This window comes from Miniopterus schreibersii (genome assembly GCF_964146895.1).
Source record: "Miniopterus schreibersii genome assembly, chromosome: 8".
NCBI lineage: Eukaryota > Metazoa > Chordata > Mammalia > Chiroptera > Miniopteridae > Miniopterus > Miniopterus schreibersii.
Window position 1 is genome coordinate 26,663,021 of NC_138109.1, and position 13,152 is coordinate 26,676,172.

Consider the following 13,152-nt stretch of genomic DNA (forward strand, 5'->3'; position numbering starts at 1 on the left):
ATCTAGTGCATAGCTAATATGCTAAGCTGGGAGAATGGGACCAGTGAAGGAAGGCTGCGTGGAGGAAGTTTTATCTCTGATGCGAATGGGAGGCTTCCGAGGTAGAGGACTTGGTACTCAGGCTGGGTCCAGTTGGGAGGGAAGAATTGGAGAGTGGCTTTGAGTTCCAGGATGGGTTCCTGGTGTGGGATTATGGAGGCACCCAGATTTGCACATGATCGGTGAGAGGTATAGAAAGTGTAACTGAGGCCCTAGCTGGTTTTGCTCAGTGGTTAGAGCATCAACCCTCAGACTGAAGGGTCCTAGTTCAATTCTGGCCAAGGGCAAGTACCTCAGTTGCAGGCTCAATCCTTGGCCCTGGTCTGGGCACATGTGGTAGGCAGCCAATCGATGTTTCTCTCTGACATTAATGTTCCTCTCTCCCCCTTCCAGTGTCTCTGAAAAGCAATGGAAAAAATATCCTTGAGTGAGGATGTAAAAAAATGAAAGAGGGAGGGAGGGAGGGAGGGAGGGAGGGAGGGAGGGAGGGAGGGAGGGAAAGAAGAAAGAGAGAAAGAAAGAAAGAAAGAAAGAAAGAAAGAAAGAAAGAAAGAAAGAAAGAAGAAAGAAAGAAAGAAAGAAAGAAAAAAAAAAAAAGTGAGGGACTAAGCATGTGTAGGAGGAGGCATTGCAGACCCCAGAGGAAGAGGAAGGCAGGACCTAGTGTTGTCTGTGTATTCGTAACTCCCCCACTCTATGGTACCTGACCTGCTCCCAATGATCAGCGCCTGGTCAGTACCAGGGACAGCTCCTGTCTTTGTTGCTCTCCTCCCTCCCTTTCTTTCTCCTCAGTCACAGTTCCACCTGGGCTGCCTCTCAGGCACCCCAGCCTTCTCAGTAAGATCTGAGGAACAGGCCTGGGTTCTCCCCACTCCTGTCTGTGAGCTTGAGTCTCCTTAGAGGTGATAGAACTGATTACTTTTATAACTGTCTCCTTCCCCTGTTCTTTTCCCAACCTTTGCACAAATTCTGTGTTCATTCTTCATTCTTGCTTAATCTCTTCCCATGCCAGTCTTTCATGTGCCATCCCCTGAGGCCACTCTGTCCCCCTGCCCCTACCCCATTCTCACCTTACTCTTGATTTCTCATTCAGTTCTCTTCTACTACATGCTATCTAGTGTCTTCCTCCTCTTCTCTCCCTCCCACTAACCAATATAGCACATACAAGACAGGAGAATGAGAAGTCAAAAATCCCGGCTTCTGAAATCTCACCTGGGTTTATACTGAATGTGCTACTGACTCGCTGTGTCTTGTTAGACAGGTAGTTAGCTTCTTTGAATCTCAGTCTCCTCACCTATAAAATGGGACAGTTCTTACTGGGAAGACTGTAAACGCTAAGAATGTAGTGCGCAGTGAGCAGTAATGCTGAATGTTTGCCTGCCTGACCGACTGTGGGTAATAGCAATGCTTTCAGTACATGTGATATACAAAGGACTACTTTGTAAGGTTTTATGTCTAAATTGTTTTGACCCAACAATCCTATTAGGAGTACTATTGCTACGAGCCCCATTCTGCAGATTAGGAAACAGCCATGGAGACGTTGGAGCTGCTCAAACTGGAGTAGCTATTTTCAGGGAGTGGGCGTTTCTGGAAGGCCGGCATTGGGCTGAACCTGAAAACGGCCAGAGTGGAGAGGAGAGCCAGAGGAACTACAACACCCGCAAGGCTCCGCGTCTTCCCCTGAAGCACTTCCTATTGGCCTTGGGCTCTGTGGCCAACCATTGGTTGTGGCAGGTTTGGTAGCGAGGATTGGAGGGCGGGAGCCGTGCTGGTTTAAGATTGGTAAAATTGCTGTTAGCCCCGCCTCAGAACCCGGAAGTAATCTCAGGTTGACTCACGTGTGGTGAGCAAACGCTTGTTCAGATGCGCGGCTGGGTCGTCCCGTTTGCGGAATGACTGACTCCCTAGCTTCCCGCCTTCACCAAGCGACTCTGACCCACTGAGGGCTGCTTTTGAGGCCGCGTGGATCGGTCGAGGGAGGTCCTCGCAGCTTCCCGTCATCTAAGCTCTGCCTCATGGAGTCTACCTTCAGCAGTCCCGCAGAGGCGGCGCTGCAGCGGGAGGCGGGGACCGCGGGGCTGCTCACTCCTGATGCGGACCTGGACCGAGTGTACGAGCTGCAGCGAGTCGTCGAATTTGTTCGTGACCTGGGGTGTCAGCGGGTGAGGGCTGGTTAGGGAGGAGTGGCTCACCTCTTTGGGAACGGGTCGCCCAGAGGACCAGGGTCCTGGGGTAATTTTATGGGAGTGGGCGAGGCGCTTCTCCGGGACGAGCGAGGCATAGAAGGTTGGCTGGGTAGGGACTCAACCAGGAAGGTTTTCTTTGAAGAGACCCTCGGTGAAGGAGACCAGCTGGGTTCCTGACCATGTTTATGCTTACAGGTGGCCTTGCAGTTCCCTGACCAGCTATTGGGAGATGCTGAGGTTGTGGCTGCGCGACTGGAGGAGACTACAGGGTCGAAAATGTTCATTCTGGGGGACACAGCCTATGGCAGGTGTGAACCTGAGCTTAAGGATGGAGTGTAGGGTAGGCCTAGGGACCCAGAGTTTGTGATGTTTCCCCCCTATTACAGTGCCTGCCCCTAATGGCTGTTTCTCTTTGATGATTATTGATGACTGCCCTGATACTAGCTCCTCTCAATGACAGTGTCTTTTCTAATATCATTTTCTTCACTGACCACATTTCCCATTGATGACCCCAACTTTCTGATGAAACCCTTCTCACTAATGGTATCTCCCTTGCAGCTGCTGTGTGGATGTGCTGGGTGCTGAGCAAGCTGGAGCTCAGGCCCTTGTACATTTTGGCCCTGCCTGCTTAAGCCCTCCAGCCCGCCCACTGCCGGTGGCCTTTGTCTTTGGTCAGCGTTCTGTGGCCTTGGAGCTCTGTGCCAAAGCCTTTGAGGCCCAAAACCCAGACCCCACAGCTCCTGTGGTGCTGCTGAGTGAGCCGGCCTGTGCCCATGCCCTGGGTGAGGGGTTTTGCCTGTGCATGCAGGGAGGGTGGGTCAACTACTTTGTGCCTTATTTCCCCATTTCAGTACACTCCCATAGAGTTCTCGATATGGACTTGACCCCAGCCTTTGATTTTGGGTCACACTCAGTCTTCTGGGGTCTAAGGGAGCTCTTGCTTTGCCAGGCCCCAACCCTGACACCTCCTCCTTCTTCCAGAGGCGTTGGCCACTCTCCTGCGCCCACGGTACCTGGACCTGCTTGTCTCCAGCCCAGCTCTTCCCTGGCCAGTGGGCTCCCTCAATTCAGAGCCTGAGCCCCTGGAGCGTTTTGGGCGTCGCTTCCCCCTGACCCCAGGGAGGTGCCTGGAAGAGTATGGTGCTTTCTATGTAGGAAGCTCTGGGGCCAGCTCTGACCCTGACCTTGACCCTGACCTGAGCCGGCTGCTCTTGGGCTGGGCACCAGGGCGGCCCTTCTCCTCCTGCTGCCCAGAGACAGGGCGGACTCAGGATGAAGGTGCCCGGGCTGGGCGGCTAAGAGCACGAAGACGATATCTGGTAGAGAGGGCCAAAGATGCTCGTGTGGTAGGGCTGCTGGTGGGCACATTGGGTGTGGCCCGACACCGTGAGGCACTGGCACACTTGCGGAAACTGACTCGGGCTGCTGGCAAGCATAGCTATGTGTTAGCTCTGGGGCGGCCCACACCTCCCAAGCTTGCCAACTTCCCTGAGGTAGATGTCTTTGTGCTGTTGGCCTGTCCTCTTGGTACCCTAGCTCCCCAGCCTTCTGGTAGCTTCTTCCGGCCTGTATTGTCACCATGTGAGCTGGAGGCTGCCTGCAATCCTGCCTGGCCATCTCCAGGCTTGGCTCCTCACCTCACACACTACGCAGACTTATTGCCTGGTGAGTGGTGGGGCACTGCCTGAGCTGGAAACATTTGGGGCATGGAATCAGGGGGCCAGTATGGATCATCTTTTTCCCTCCTAGGCTCTCCCTTCCATGTGCCCCTCCCGCCACCTGAATCGGAACTGTGGGACACCCCAGATGTGTCACTCATTACTGGGGAGCTCCGACCCCCACCTGCCTGGAAGCCATCAAATGATCCTGGATGCTCAGCCGTCACCCCGCGGCCTCAGCTGGAGCTGGTTGAGAGCAGCCCTGCAGGTAAGTGTGCCAAGTCTCTACTCCCATCTGAACTCTTCTCCCAGATTCAGCCCACTCAGCTTCAGTCTCCTTTCTTTGCAGCCTCTTTCCTTAGTTCCAGGAGCTGGCAAGGGCTGCAGCCTCTCCTGGGTCAGACACCAGTGACAGGAGCTGTGAGTGGAAAACGAGGAATTGCCATAGCCTATGATGATGAGGGAAGCAGCTGATACCATGTGGAGACAGAGACACAGATGGACTTAAGAATCACTGCTAACTCTTCCAGTCCCAGGCGCTTTGGGAGCTGTGGGCTTCAGTGCAGATATGGCCAAGTCCAGGAACCACACCATGCACAACCAGTTCTGAAAATGGCACAGAAACAGCATCAAGAAGGAAGTAGACCCCAAGTTCCTGAGAAACATACACTTTGCCAAGAAGTACAACAAGAAGGGCCTGAAGAAGAGTCAGGTCAACAATGCCAAGGCCATGAGCACACTCACTGAGGCTATCAAGGCCCTCATAAAGCCTAAGGAGGTCAAACCCAAGATCCCAAAGAGCAGTAGCCACAAACTCAATTAACTTGCCTACATCACTCACCCCAAGCTTGGGAAATGTGCTTATGTTAGCATTGCCAAGGGTCTCAGGCTCTGTTGCCAAAGGCCAAGGCAAGGCTCAAGCCAAGCCTCAGGCTGCAGCTACAGCTGTAGCACAGGCTCAGGCTTCCAAAGGTGCCCAGACCCCCATGAAGGCTCCACAGTAGAGGCCTCTGTCTGCCGATGTGAGGGCAGAAGGACTGGTGACCCCTGGGCTGCTTCTGCATGGAGCTGGTGTCCTCCTGTGCTAATTGTACAAATAAACTTGAGGCAGGATCTGTCAAAAAAAAAAAAAATCACTGCTAAGACCTTTTAGTGCTCCCTGTACCAACCTCACCCCTCTGGCAGGATCTTTGAAGGAGCCTGGATGGAGGGAGGGCAGGCAGCCTCTCACTGAGGATAGGATCCAGCTTTGCCTTGTTCTGGCACTGGCACAAAGCTTAGCACATACTGGCTTAGTAAATGTCTGATGTTTGATGGGGACCGATTTGGAGTATTCCTAAAGGCTTCTAGGCCCATCTGTTCTGGGAGCAGCCCAGGACCTCTGGCTAATCCCAGTTCTGATGTGCAGTTGAGGGTCTGCCATTTTCAAAGGCAGATTATAGATGGTCTAGACCAGGGTTTCTCGGCACAACTGACATTTTGGGCCATATAATTCTTTGTTGAGAGTGGCTGTTTGCATTGTAGCATGTTCAGCATCATCCCTGATTTCTTCGCACTAGACGCCAGTAGCATACCCCTTCCCAATTGTGATAATCAAAAATGTCTCCAGATGTTGACAAATGTGCCCTGTGGGGGCAATATTGCCTCCAGATGAGAACCGCTGGTCTACACCTGTGCCATCCAGTATACCAGCCAGTAGACACATGGCTACTTAAACATAGTTTAACTGAGATTAAAAACTCAGTTTCCTTCCCTGGCTGAGTAGCTCAGTTGATTAGGGCATCATCCTGATGTGCCAGCCACGGTTGCAGGTTCCAATGAATGTGTGAATGGGTGGAGCAACAAATCAATGTTTCTCTCCCCTTTTCTCTAAAAAAAATTAGAAAATCAATCAATAAAAAATATAAGAGGATAACACAGGTATAGGACATTTCCTTCATCACAGAAAGTTCTGTTGGAGCCCAGCCAGGCGTGGCTCAGTGGTTGAGCATCGACCTAGGATCCATGCAATCAGGGTTCGGTTCCCGGTCAGGGCACATACCCAGGTTGCGGGCTGCAGCTGATCAATGACTCTCTCATCATTGATATTTCTATCTCTCTCTCTCACCCTCCCTGAAATCAATAAAGATATATTAAAAAAAAAAAAAAAAAAAGAACTGTTGGACAGTGCTGGTCTGTACCGACTCTGATTTGTTTCTCAGGGAGATCACAGAAACTTGAATAAACCAGATACTTTTTCTCCTGTTTTTTGTTTGTTTTTAAATATATCTTTATGGATTTCAGAGAGAGGAAGGGAGAGAGAGAGAGAGAGAGAGAGAGAGAAACATCAATGATGAAAGTCATTGACTGGCTCCCTCCTGCATACCCCCTACTGGGGATGGAGCCTGAAACCCGGGATGTGCCCTGACTGAGAATCATACCATGACCTCCTGGTTCATAGATCAACACTTAACCACTGAGCCACGTTGGCCGGGCCTCCTGTTTCTTTTTATTCATCACACACTGCAGGTCCTGCACAGGTCCTGTGTGTGGAAATCTGAATTGTAGTTTATTGGATTCCTGTCCTCACAGTGTAATTGGGAAGAGAGGTGGTTAAATAGGCACTTACCACACAGTGAAACTAATCTGTGAGGAGGGAAGCCCACAGGGGCAGCTGGAGCCCAAAAAAGGCTTCCCAGAATGAGTGATACGTAAGCTGTATCTCTTGGAGGAAAAAATAGGAGAGAAGTGAAAAGGACATTTAACAAAGGATACACCATGCTTAAATACACGCATGACCCAGCACGGGGGGGGGGGGGGGGGGGGGGGGGGGGAGGCGCCTCTGGCAGGGTGGAGTTGCTGGACCCTAAAGGCTGAGGAGTGAATGAAACAACTCACTTCATTCCACACGTTTTCTGAGAATCTTGGCATATTGGCATTGTCCAGGGTGTTGAAAAAGCAGGTGAACAAGGAAGATGTGGTCCCTACCTTTAGGGAGTGCCCAGTCCACTGGTAGAGGCAGATCTATAAACTGACCGTGGTAACTGGATCAAGATGGGCACCAAACATGTATTCTACAAAAAAAGGAATTTCTTTTGTTTTTTTGTTAATCCTCACCCAAGGATATTTTTTCCATTGATTTTTAGAGTGGGAGGGAAGGAGTGTGTGTGGGGGGAACATCGATGTGAGAGAGACACATCGATTGGTTGCCTCCAGCATGTGGGATTGAACCTGCAACCCAAGTATGTGCCCTTGACCAGGAATTGAACCTGCAACCCTTGGTGTGCAGGCTGACACTTCAACCAATGGGCCATACTGGCCAGGGCCAAACGTGTTTTTGTAACCAAAATGTCTTTATTAAGATGTAAGACACACATACACACACACCCATAAATACCTGAAGAAAACAATGAAGATACAACCTTCAGTATATTAAAATGTGTGTCACTGTATAGCAAACCAACACATCAAAATTGAAAGGGAGCCCAGCTGGAATGGCTCAGTGGTAGAGCATCGACCTATGAACCAGGAGGTTACTGTTCGATTCCCTGTTAGGGCACATGCCTGGTTTTGGGCTCGATCTTCAGTGCTGGGGGTGCAGAAGGCAGCCGTTCAATGACTCATCATTGATGTTTCTCTCCCTCTCCCTTTCCCTCTCTGAAGCCAATAAAAACATTAAAAAATAATTGAAAGGGATCAACCAATTGAGAAGATAAAATGTTTTGCAAATGTAGTGTAAGCATCTTTAAATTATATGTATGAAATGAAAATAAACATCTGCGTGCAGAAAGCAACATGTACAATACGAATAAGTAAGGTTTAGAAAATGGTAAATGTGTATATTTATTTATAACCCACACTTATAAAATTAATGTTTATAAATAGTAAATATGTAGAAATTAAACATTGTAGATGCAAATTAAAATACAAATTTTGTATATCAACTGGGAAGAGCTTAAAAGGAGATTAGAAATATTGCTGAGTATGACTAGATATTCTTTTATTTTGTAAACTTAATACTTTTTAAAACTCATATAAAAAACAATTTCAACATATAATCAATAAACCTTTTTCAATTACAGTTTACTTTCAGTTTTATTTTGTATTAGTTTCAGGTGTACAGTATAGTAGTTAGACAATCATGTTCTTTACAAAGTTTTCCCCCCCACACGTCCAGTACCCACCTGACACCAAACATAGTTATTACAATATTATTGACTTTATTCCCTATGCTGTGCTTTACATCCTCTTGACTACTTTGTAACCACCAATTACAAACATGCACTGAGCACCCAGTGTGTTCCAGGCACTGGAAATACAACAGTGAGATCAACAGAAATCCTTTCATGGTGCTTACATTCTCATGGGTGGGGAGAGATGGATAACCAAAACACTCAGTATGCCAGATGGTGATAAGTGCTATGGAGACATAAAGCTGGGAAGGGAGTGCAGGGGAGAGGGGTTGCTATAAGGTCCCTGGTAACCCGAGTCCAAAGCTCCCATCTTGGTGGGAGCAGCCCAGAAGCAGGAACTTGGCAACCTATAAACCACAAAGTGACCACAAGCCCTGCCAAAGCACAAACGACCAGTGAGAATACCTGCACCCGACTGCAGGAAGGACAGAAAGCACAGGGGAAACAGACAACATTGATTCTTTATCCAACTCCCCACTCCTCACTCCCCCTCCCGTCCGAGGAAGCCCTACAGAAAAGTCTCTACCTCCTCTGGGGTAGTGACTGCCCACTGAGCCTCACCCCACCTGCACCCAGGTGGTTTCAAGTTAACCTGTTTTTAACTCTCAACAGGCCTCCTAGGTCTCTCCCTTGGCAAATGCCCCAGCAGTGGCAATATTAAACAGGATGGTCAGAGAAGGCCTTTTGAAGAGGTGAACGAAGCCTGGAAGGATGACGCCGAGTAAGCCACAGGGTAAATTCGGAGAAGCAGGGAGAACGAGTGCGAGGCCAGCGTGGTGAGGGGACGGCTGGCATGTTCAAGGAACAGCACGGATGCCGTGCAGCCGGAGCTAGCGGGGGCGACAGACGGGCAGTCCGGAACCACGCTGGGAGCGACCTAGAGGCCATTAAAAGAACGAGGGCTTTCGAGTGGAGTGGGAGCCATCAGGGGGGCATTTTGAACGGGAGGGGCGCAGCAGGCCGGAGGGGCCTCCCAGAGCGGGCGCACACCACGCCTCGGGGAGGGGCGGCGCCCTGGAAGAGCGGTTTCTGAGGGCCCGGCGCCAGGCAGCGGGGAAGCGCGCCGCGGAGAGGCAGCAGCCCGAGGAGCAGAGCTGGCCCCTCGCGCGCCTGGGAGGGAAAGCAAGGGCGGGGCCCCGAGCAGGCTCGGGCGGGAGGCAGGGCCGGCGGGCCGCGCAGGGGCAGCGAGAGAGACCTTGAGAGGTCGAGGCGCCCGTCGGCAGCGCGCCGGCGCCGCTCCTGAAGCCGGGACCACAACCACCACAATCCTCAGCGCCGGCAGTTCCGGCGGCGCCGAGCCCGCCCCCGCGGCGGCGCCGAGCCGGCCCGGGGTCACGTGGTGCCCGCGCGTCACGTGGGCGAGTCAGGTGACCGTGCGGGCCGGAGGACCGACTGCGGGGCGGACGGTGGACGCAGGGACGCGGCTTTAGCTCTGTCTCCGCCGACCCGGGCCCCGCCGCCGCCGCCGCCATGACGGGGCTAGCGCTCCTGTACTCCGGGGTCTTCGTGGCCTTCTGGGCCTGCATGATCGTCGTGGGTGAGGCCGGGCCCTGCGGGCGGGGCCCGCGTCCGGGCGGAGCTGGTCCGCCTGGAGCTCAGCGGGGGCGGGGGTCCCGGGACGGCTGAGCTCCAGCGCGAGCTCTGTGCCCCGGGCTCCGGGAGTTGCCTCGCGCCTGTCGGGGCCGGTGACCCCAACGGAGGAGACCCGGATCTCCAGCTGCTCGAGGGGGGGCGCGGGCGGGGGTAGGTGGGGCCGCGAGAGCAGCCCTGGGCGCCTTCGGTCGTCGCCGTCACCGTCCGCCTCCCCGGGCGCGCGGCCGTCGTCCCTCTTGCTTCTGACCGGCCTGCTTGGGTCGTGGGCCGGCTGCTCCAGTTCCTCTTTTTCTGGTCGTTGAGCTCTCCGCCCCCCCAGCTTGTTGAGTAAACAGCGGCGCGGACTGGGCCGGCGGGATCCGGCGGGGCCTGGCCCGAGCTCTTGCTCTCCCGTCCTCCAGGGTTCTCAGGCCTGCGAGGTGCTGCCCGGAAGGGTCTTGGTCTGGGAGGTGGTGGCACCGAATGCGATGTTACTGAGGGAGTGGCAGAAATGGAGGCCCGAGCAGAGGCATCTGTATAGACAGCCGTGCTTTCCAGAGGGGGACCAGCCTGGGGACTTTCCCTTGACTTAGGTGTAGGCAGACCTTTGAGGAGGTGGCCCATCAGCTGGGCCGCAACTTCATGTCTAAGTTGGGGAGCTTCTCTCTGAAGAGCAGCCCCTAACCCCTTTTTTCTCACTGCTGCAGGGATCTGCTACACCATTTTTGACTTGGGCTTCCGCTTTGATGTGGCATGGTAAGGGAAGGCAGGGAGAGGACTCCCCTAGGAGCTGCTTCTCTGCAGCCTTCCTTCGCTGATTTGTGCCCCCTCCTCCACCCCATCCCCGGCTGCCTGGGATGTGGACCTTCCGGAAACCTGAAATCTTTTGTTTTAGCAACCAGTACTGGTGGGGTTGGAGGTGTGGAGGTTTGAATTTTGTGCCCACTTCTCCACCAAGGCTGAATTGCTTTCCTCCCTGTCTTCACACCAGGTTCTTGACAGAGACTTCCCCCTTCATGTGGTCAAACCTGGGCATTGGCCTAGCTATCTCCCTGTCTGTGGTTGGAGCAGCCTGGTGAGTGTTGGGGTGGTGTGATTGGGGGAGGGGGTGAGTCATAGCAGGTGGTGGTGTTGGATCCTTAGTCACCCTGGGGGCACTGTCTAGCTTGGCCTCTGCTCATTGGTTTCTTATCCTTACACCAGGGGCATCTATATTACTGGCTCATCCATCATTGGGGGAGGGGTGAAGGCCCCTAGGATCAAGACCAAGAACCTGGTCAGGTAAGTTAGGGCCCTTGGAAGGCTGTGTGAACCAGCTGCATTGGAAGCTGCCCATTTGTTTGACCTGACATCAGCTCCTCACCAGCCTCCTGATGGGGTGGGATGCTAGTGGGGGAAAGGTGACTGGGGACTCCCTGAGGAGGAATGTTGATTTCTTTCTCATCTCTTTTTCCTCTCAACCCCCTTTGCCCACCACTGTTGCTTCCAGCATCATCTTCTGTGAGGCTGTGGCTATCTACGGCATCATCATGGCAATTGTCATTAGCAACATGGCGGAGGTATGGGGTACCAAGGCGGGTTGAGCATCCATTCCAGTGTGTTCTGTACATTGCTTGGGGAATGGAGAGGAGCTTAGAGATTGGTTTCTGATTACTTCTCTGCCTTCCTCAGCCTTTCAGTGCCACTGACCCCAAAGCCATTGGCCATCGAAACTATCATGCAGGTAGGTGGGTATGTGAAGGGAAAAAGCTAGGGCACCTGCTTTCCCCTTTCCACCCTCAGTTTAGACTCTTTATTTTGATATTCTGTCACCTACTTTGGCCTGCTTTGCACAGTTGGGCTGGTGATTGGCCTCAACGTTCCCTTTCCATCCCTCCAGGCTACTCCATGTTTGGAGCTGGCCTCACAGTGGGCCTGTCTAACCTCTTCTGTGGAGTCTGCGTGGGCATTGTGGGCAGTGGAGCAGCCCTGGCCGATGCACAGAACCCTAGCCTCTTTGTGAAGATTCTTATCGTGGAGATCTTTGGCAGCGCCATCGGCCTCTTTGGGGTCATCGTTGCGATCCTTCAGGTGCTGAATGCTGGGGAGCCTCTGTCCTTGTCCCTAACCCAGCCTCACCCTCCTTCCAGAGGAGCAGCAGTGCTCCCTCCTCCACCTGTAACCATAGAACCCCTGAATAGCTTCCACCACTTCATTCCCATCTTCTGGTTTTCCCCTTTTGAAGCTTTCAATTTAGTTTTGTTTCTAATCTGGAAACACTGACAATTGTCTTGAGGGGTTTTTCTGTTGCTTTGTGTCTGTATGTTTCATTTAGTCTCTTTTTGTTTGTCTCCATGGGTTGAGATCTTGTCTGTGTCCAAATAAGTCTGTCTCAGTGTGTTTGACTGTTTAGCTGGGCCTGTGTGTATCTCTCCTGTCAGTCGGACAGCATGTCTGAATTGTGTGTGCCTTATCTGTCTGGCAGTGTGTGAGTTTGTGGCTAATGATCAGCTTGAGGATCTGAGGGTGACTGTGGGTGCCTGACTGGGTTGACTCTTTGTGACCAGCACTGTCTATATGCCACTTCTCTTCATCTATCTGTCCCACAGCTTAACTGTGGTGGTTTGACTGTCCATGTTCATCTGTGTTTGTCTGTCATAGCATATCCATTCTGGTCCAGTCATCCATCTGTTCATCTCACCATGAGTTTGTTAGGTCTGGTCTTCTGTCATTTGTCACTGTCTTATCTGTTTCTCTGTCTCTACCTGATTTTTTCTGTTCTTTTTTTGCAGACCTCCAAAGTGAAGATGGGTGACTAGATGATCTGTGTGGGTGGGGCCGTGCCCCACTCTTATTTATTTGTGGTTTTACTGGGACAGCTGGAGCTGTGCCCCTTTCACAGGGCTCGGTGTTCTGGGCCCTCCCTGCACTCACTCCTCGCTGCCTGTCGACTTGGAGGCTCTGCCTGGCTGGATCCTCAGTGTGGGGAGTGGGTTGCTGATGACTGTGCAGCTCTGCACCTGTGTCCCACCTCCACCCCCAGCCTGTCTTCCCAGTGTTTGTGAAATAAACGTGGTATTTGTCTGGATCAGTGCTGCTTTTGTTGCTCTCCTTCACCTTTCACAGAAGGGTAAACAGGCCTATAGGCCTCAACCTCATGCCAGCCTCTTGCCATTCATATCTACTGTCTCTGCGCTGGACAAAGCTGGCTCCTGGGTGGGATGGGAAGGGTGCTGGGCTGAGGACTCTGTACCCCTGAACATCTGTATTGATGGGCATGATGAAGTCGGGGTGGGGAGAGGTATGGGCCCAGGTGTTTGTGTGGGGGAGGATGGGGAGTGTCCTAGTCCTATGCCCTCGGGGCTCTGAAAAATCCAAATGACCTATCTCTGCCCTCAGGCATCCATCACTCCCTACCCTCCTGGGGCTTGGAGCTCATTCATTCATTTGCCTCTGCCTATCCCAGCACGCCCTCTGTCAGTGACTAATTTGATCCCGTGTTCCCAGGGCCTTGTCCAGCTCCTTCCACTTCTATCCAATCTAACC

At 52.4% G+C, this 13,152-nt stretch overlaps 2 protein-coding genes across 8 annotated transcripts; both read left to right on the plus strand.

Moving 5' to 3' along the window:
* Positions 1–1,844: 1,844 nt before the first annotated feature.
* On the plus strand, positions 1,845–6,016 carry DPH2 (diphthamide biosynthesis 2). Of its 7 annotated transcripts, none has more exons than XM_081143741.1 (6): positions 1,845–2,201; positions 2,421–2,533; positions 2,784–3,007; positions 3,207–3,890; positions 3,975–4,151; positions 4,233–6,016. In XM_081143741.1, the coding sequence occupies exons 1-6, from the start codon at positions 2,055–2,057 to the stop codon at positions 4,355–4,357; spliced, it is 1,470 nt and encodes a 489-aa protein (XP_080999867.1). In that variant the 5' UTR covers positions 1,845–2,054; the 3' UTR covers positions 4,358–6,016. The 7 variants fall into 7 exon arrangements, with proteins under 7 accessions (XP_080999867.1, XP_080999869.1, XP_080999866.1 ...); XM_081143743.1 differs by having other exon boundaries at positions 1,847–2,149; positions 4,233–5,003; XM_081143742.1 differs by having other exon boundaries at positions 1,866–2,177; positions 4,233–5,003.
* A 3,212-nt stretch (positions 6,017–9,228) lies between these two features.
* Positions 9,229–12,694, plus strand: ATP6V0B (ATPase H+ transporting V0 subunit b). Its single transcript, XM_081143749.1, has 8 exons — positions 9,229–9,592; positions 10,335–10,383; positions 10,619–10,702; positions 10,831–10,908; positions 11,117–11,186; positions 11,299–11,350; positions 11,507–11,697; positions 12,399–12,694. The coding sequence occupies exons 1-8, from the start codon at positions 9,526–9,528 to the stop codon at positions 12,423–12,425; spliced, it is 618 nt and encodes a 205-aa protein (XP_080999875.1). The 5' UTR covers positions 9,229–9,525; the 3' UTR covers positions 12,426–12,694.
* The last annotated feature ends 458 nt before the right edge of the window (positions 12,695–13,152 follow it).

Coding starts and splice junctions, on each gene's coding strand:
- ATP6V0B (XM_081143749.1), top strand. CDS start 9,526: ATGACGGGGCTAGCGCTCCTGTACTCCGGGGTCTTCGTGGCCTTCTGG. Junction 11,351..11,506: donor CCATCGAAACTATCATGCAG/GTAGGTGGGTAT, acceptor CCATCCCTCCAG/GCTACTCCATGTTTGGAGCT. Junction 11,698..12,398: donor TCATCGTTGCGATCCTTCAG/GTGCTGAATGCT, acceptor CTTTTTTTGCAG/ACCTCCAAAGTGAAGATGGG.
- DPH2 (XM_081143740.1), top strand. CDS start 2,055: ATGGAGTCTACCTTCAGCAGTCCCGCAGAGGCGGCGCTGCAGCGGGAG. Junction 2,534..2,783: donor GGGGACACAGCCTATGGCAG/GTGTGAACCTGA, acceptor TCTCCCTTGCAG/CTGCTGTGTGGATGTGCTGG. Junction 3,891..3,974: donor CTACGCAGACTTATTGCCTG/GTGAGTGGTGGG, acceptor TTTCCCTCCTAG/GCTCTCCCTTCCATGTGCCC.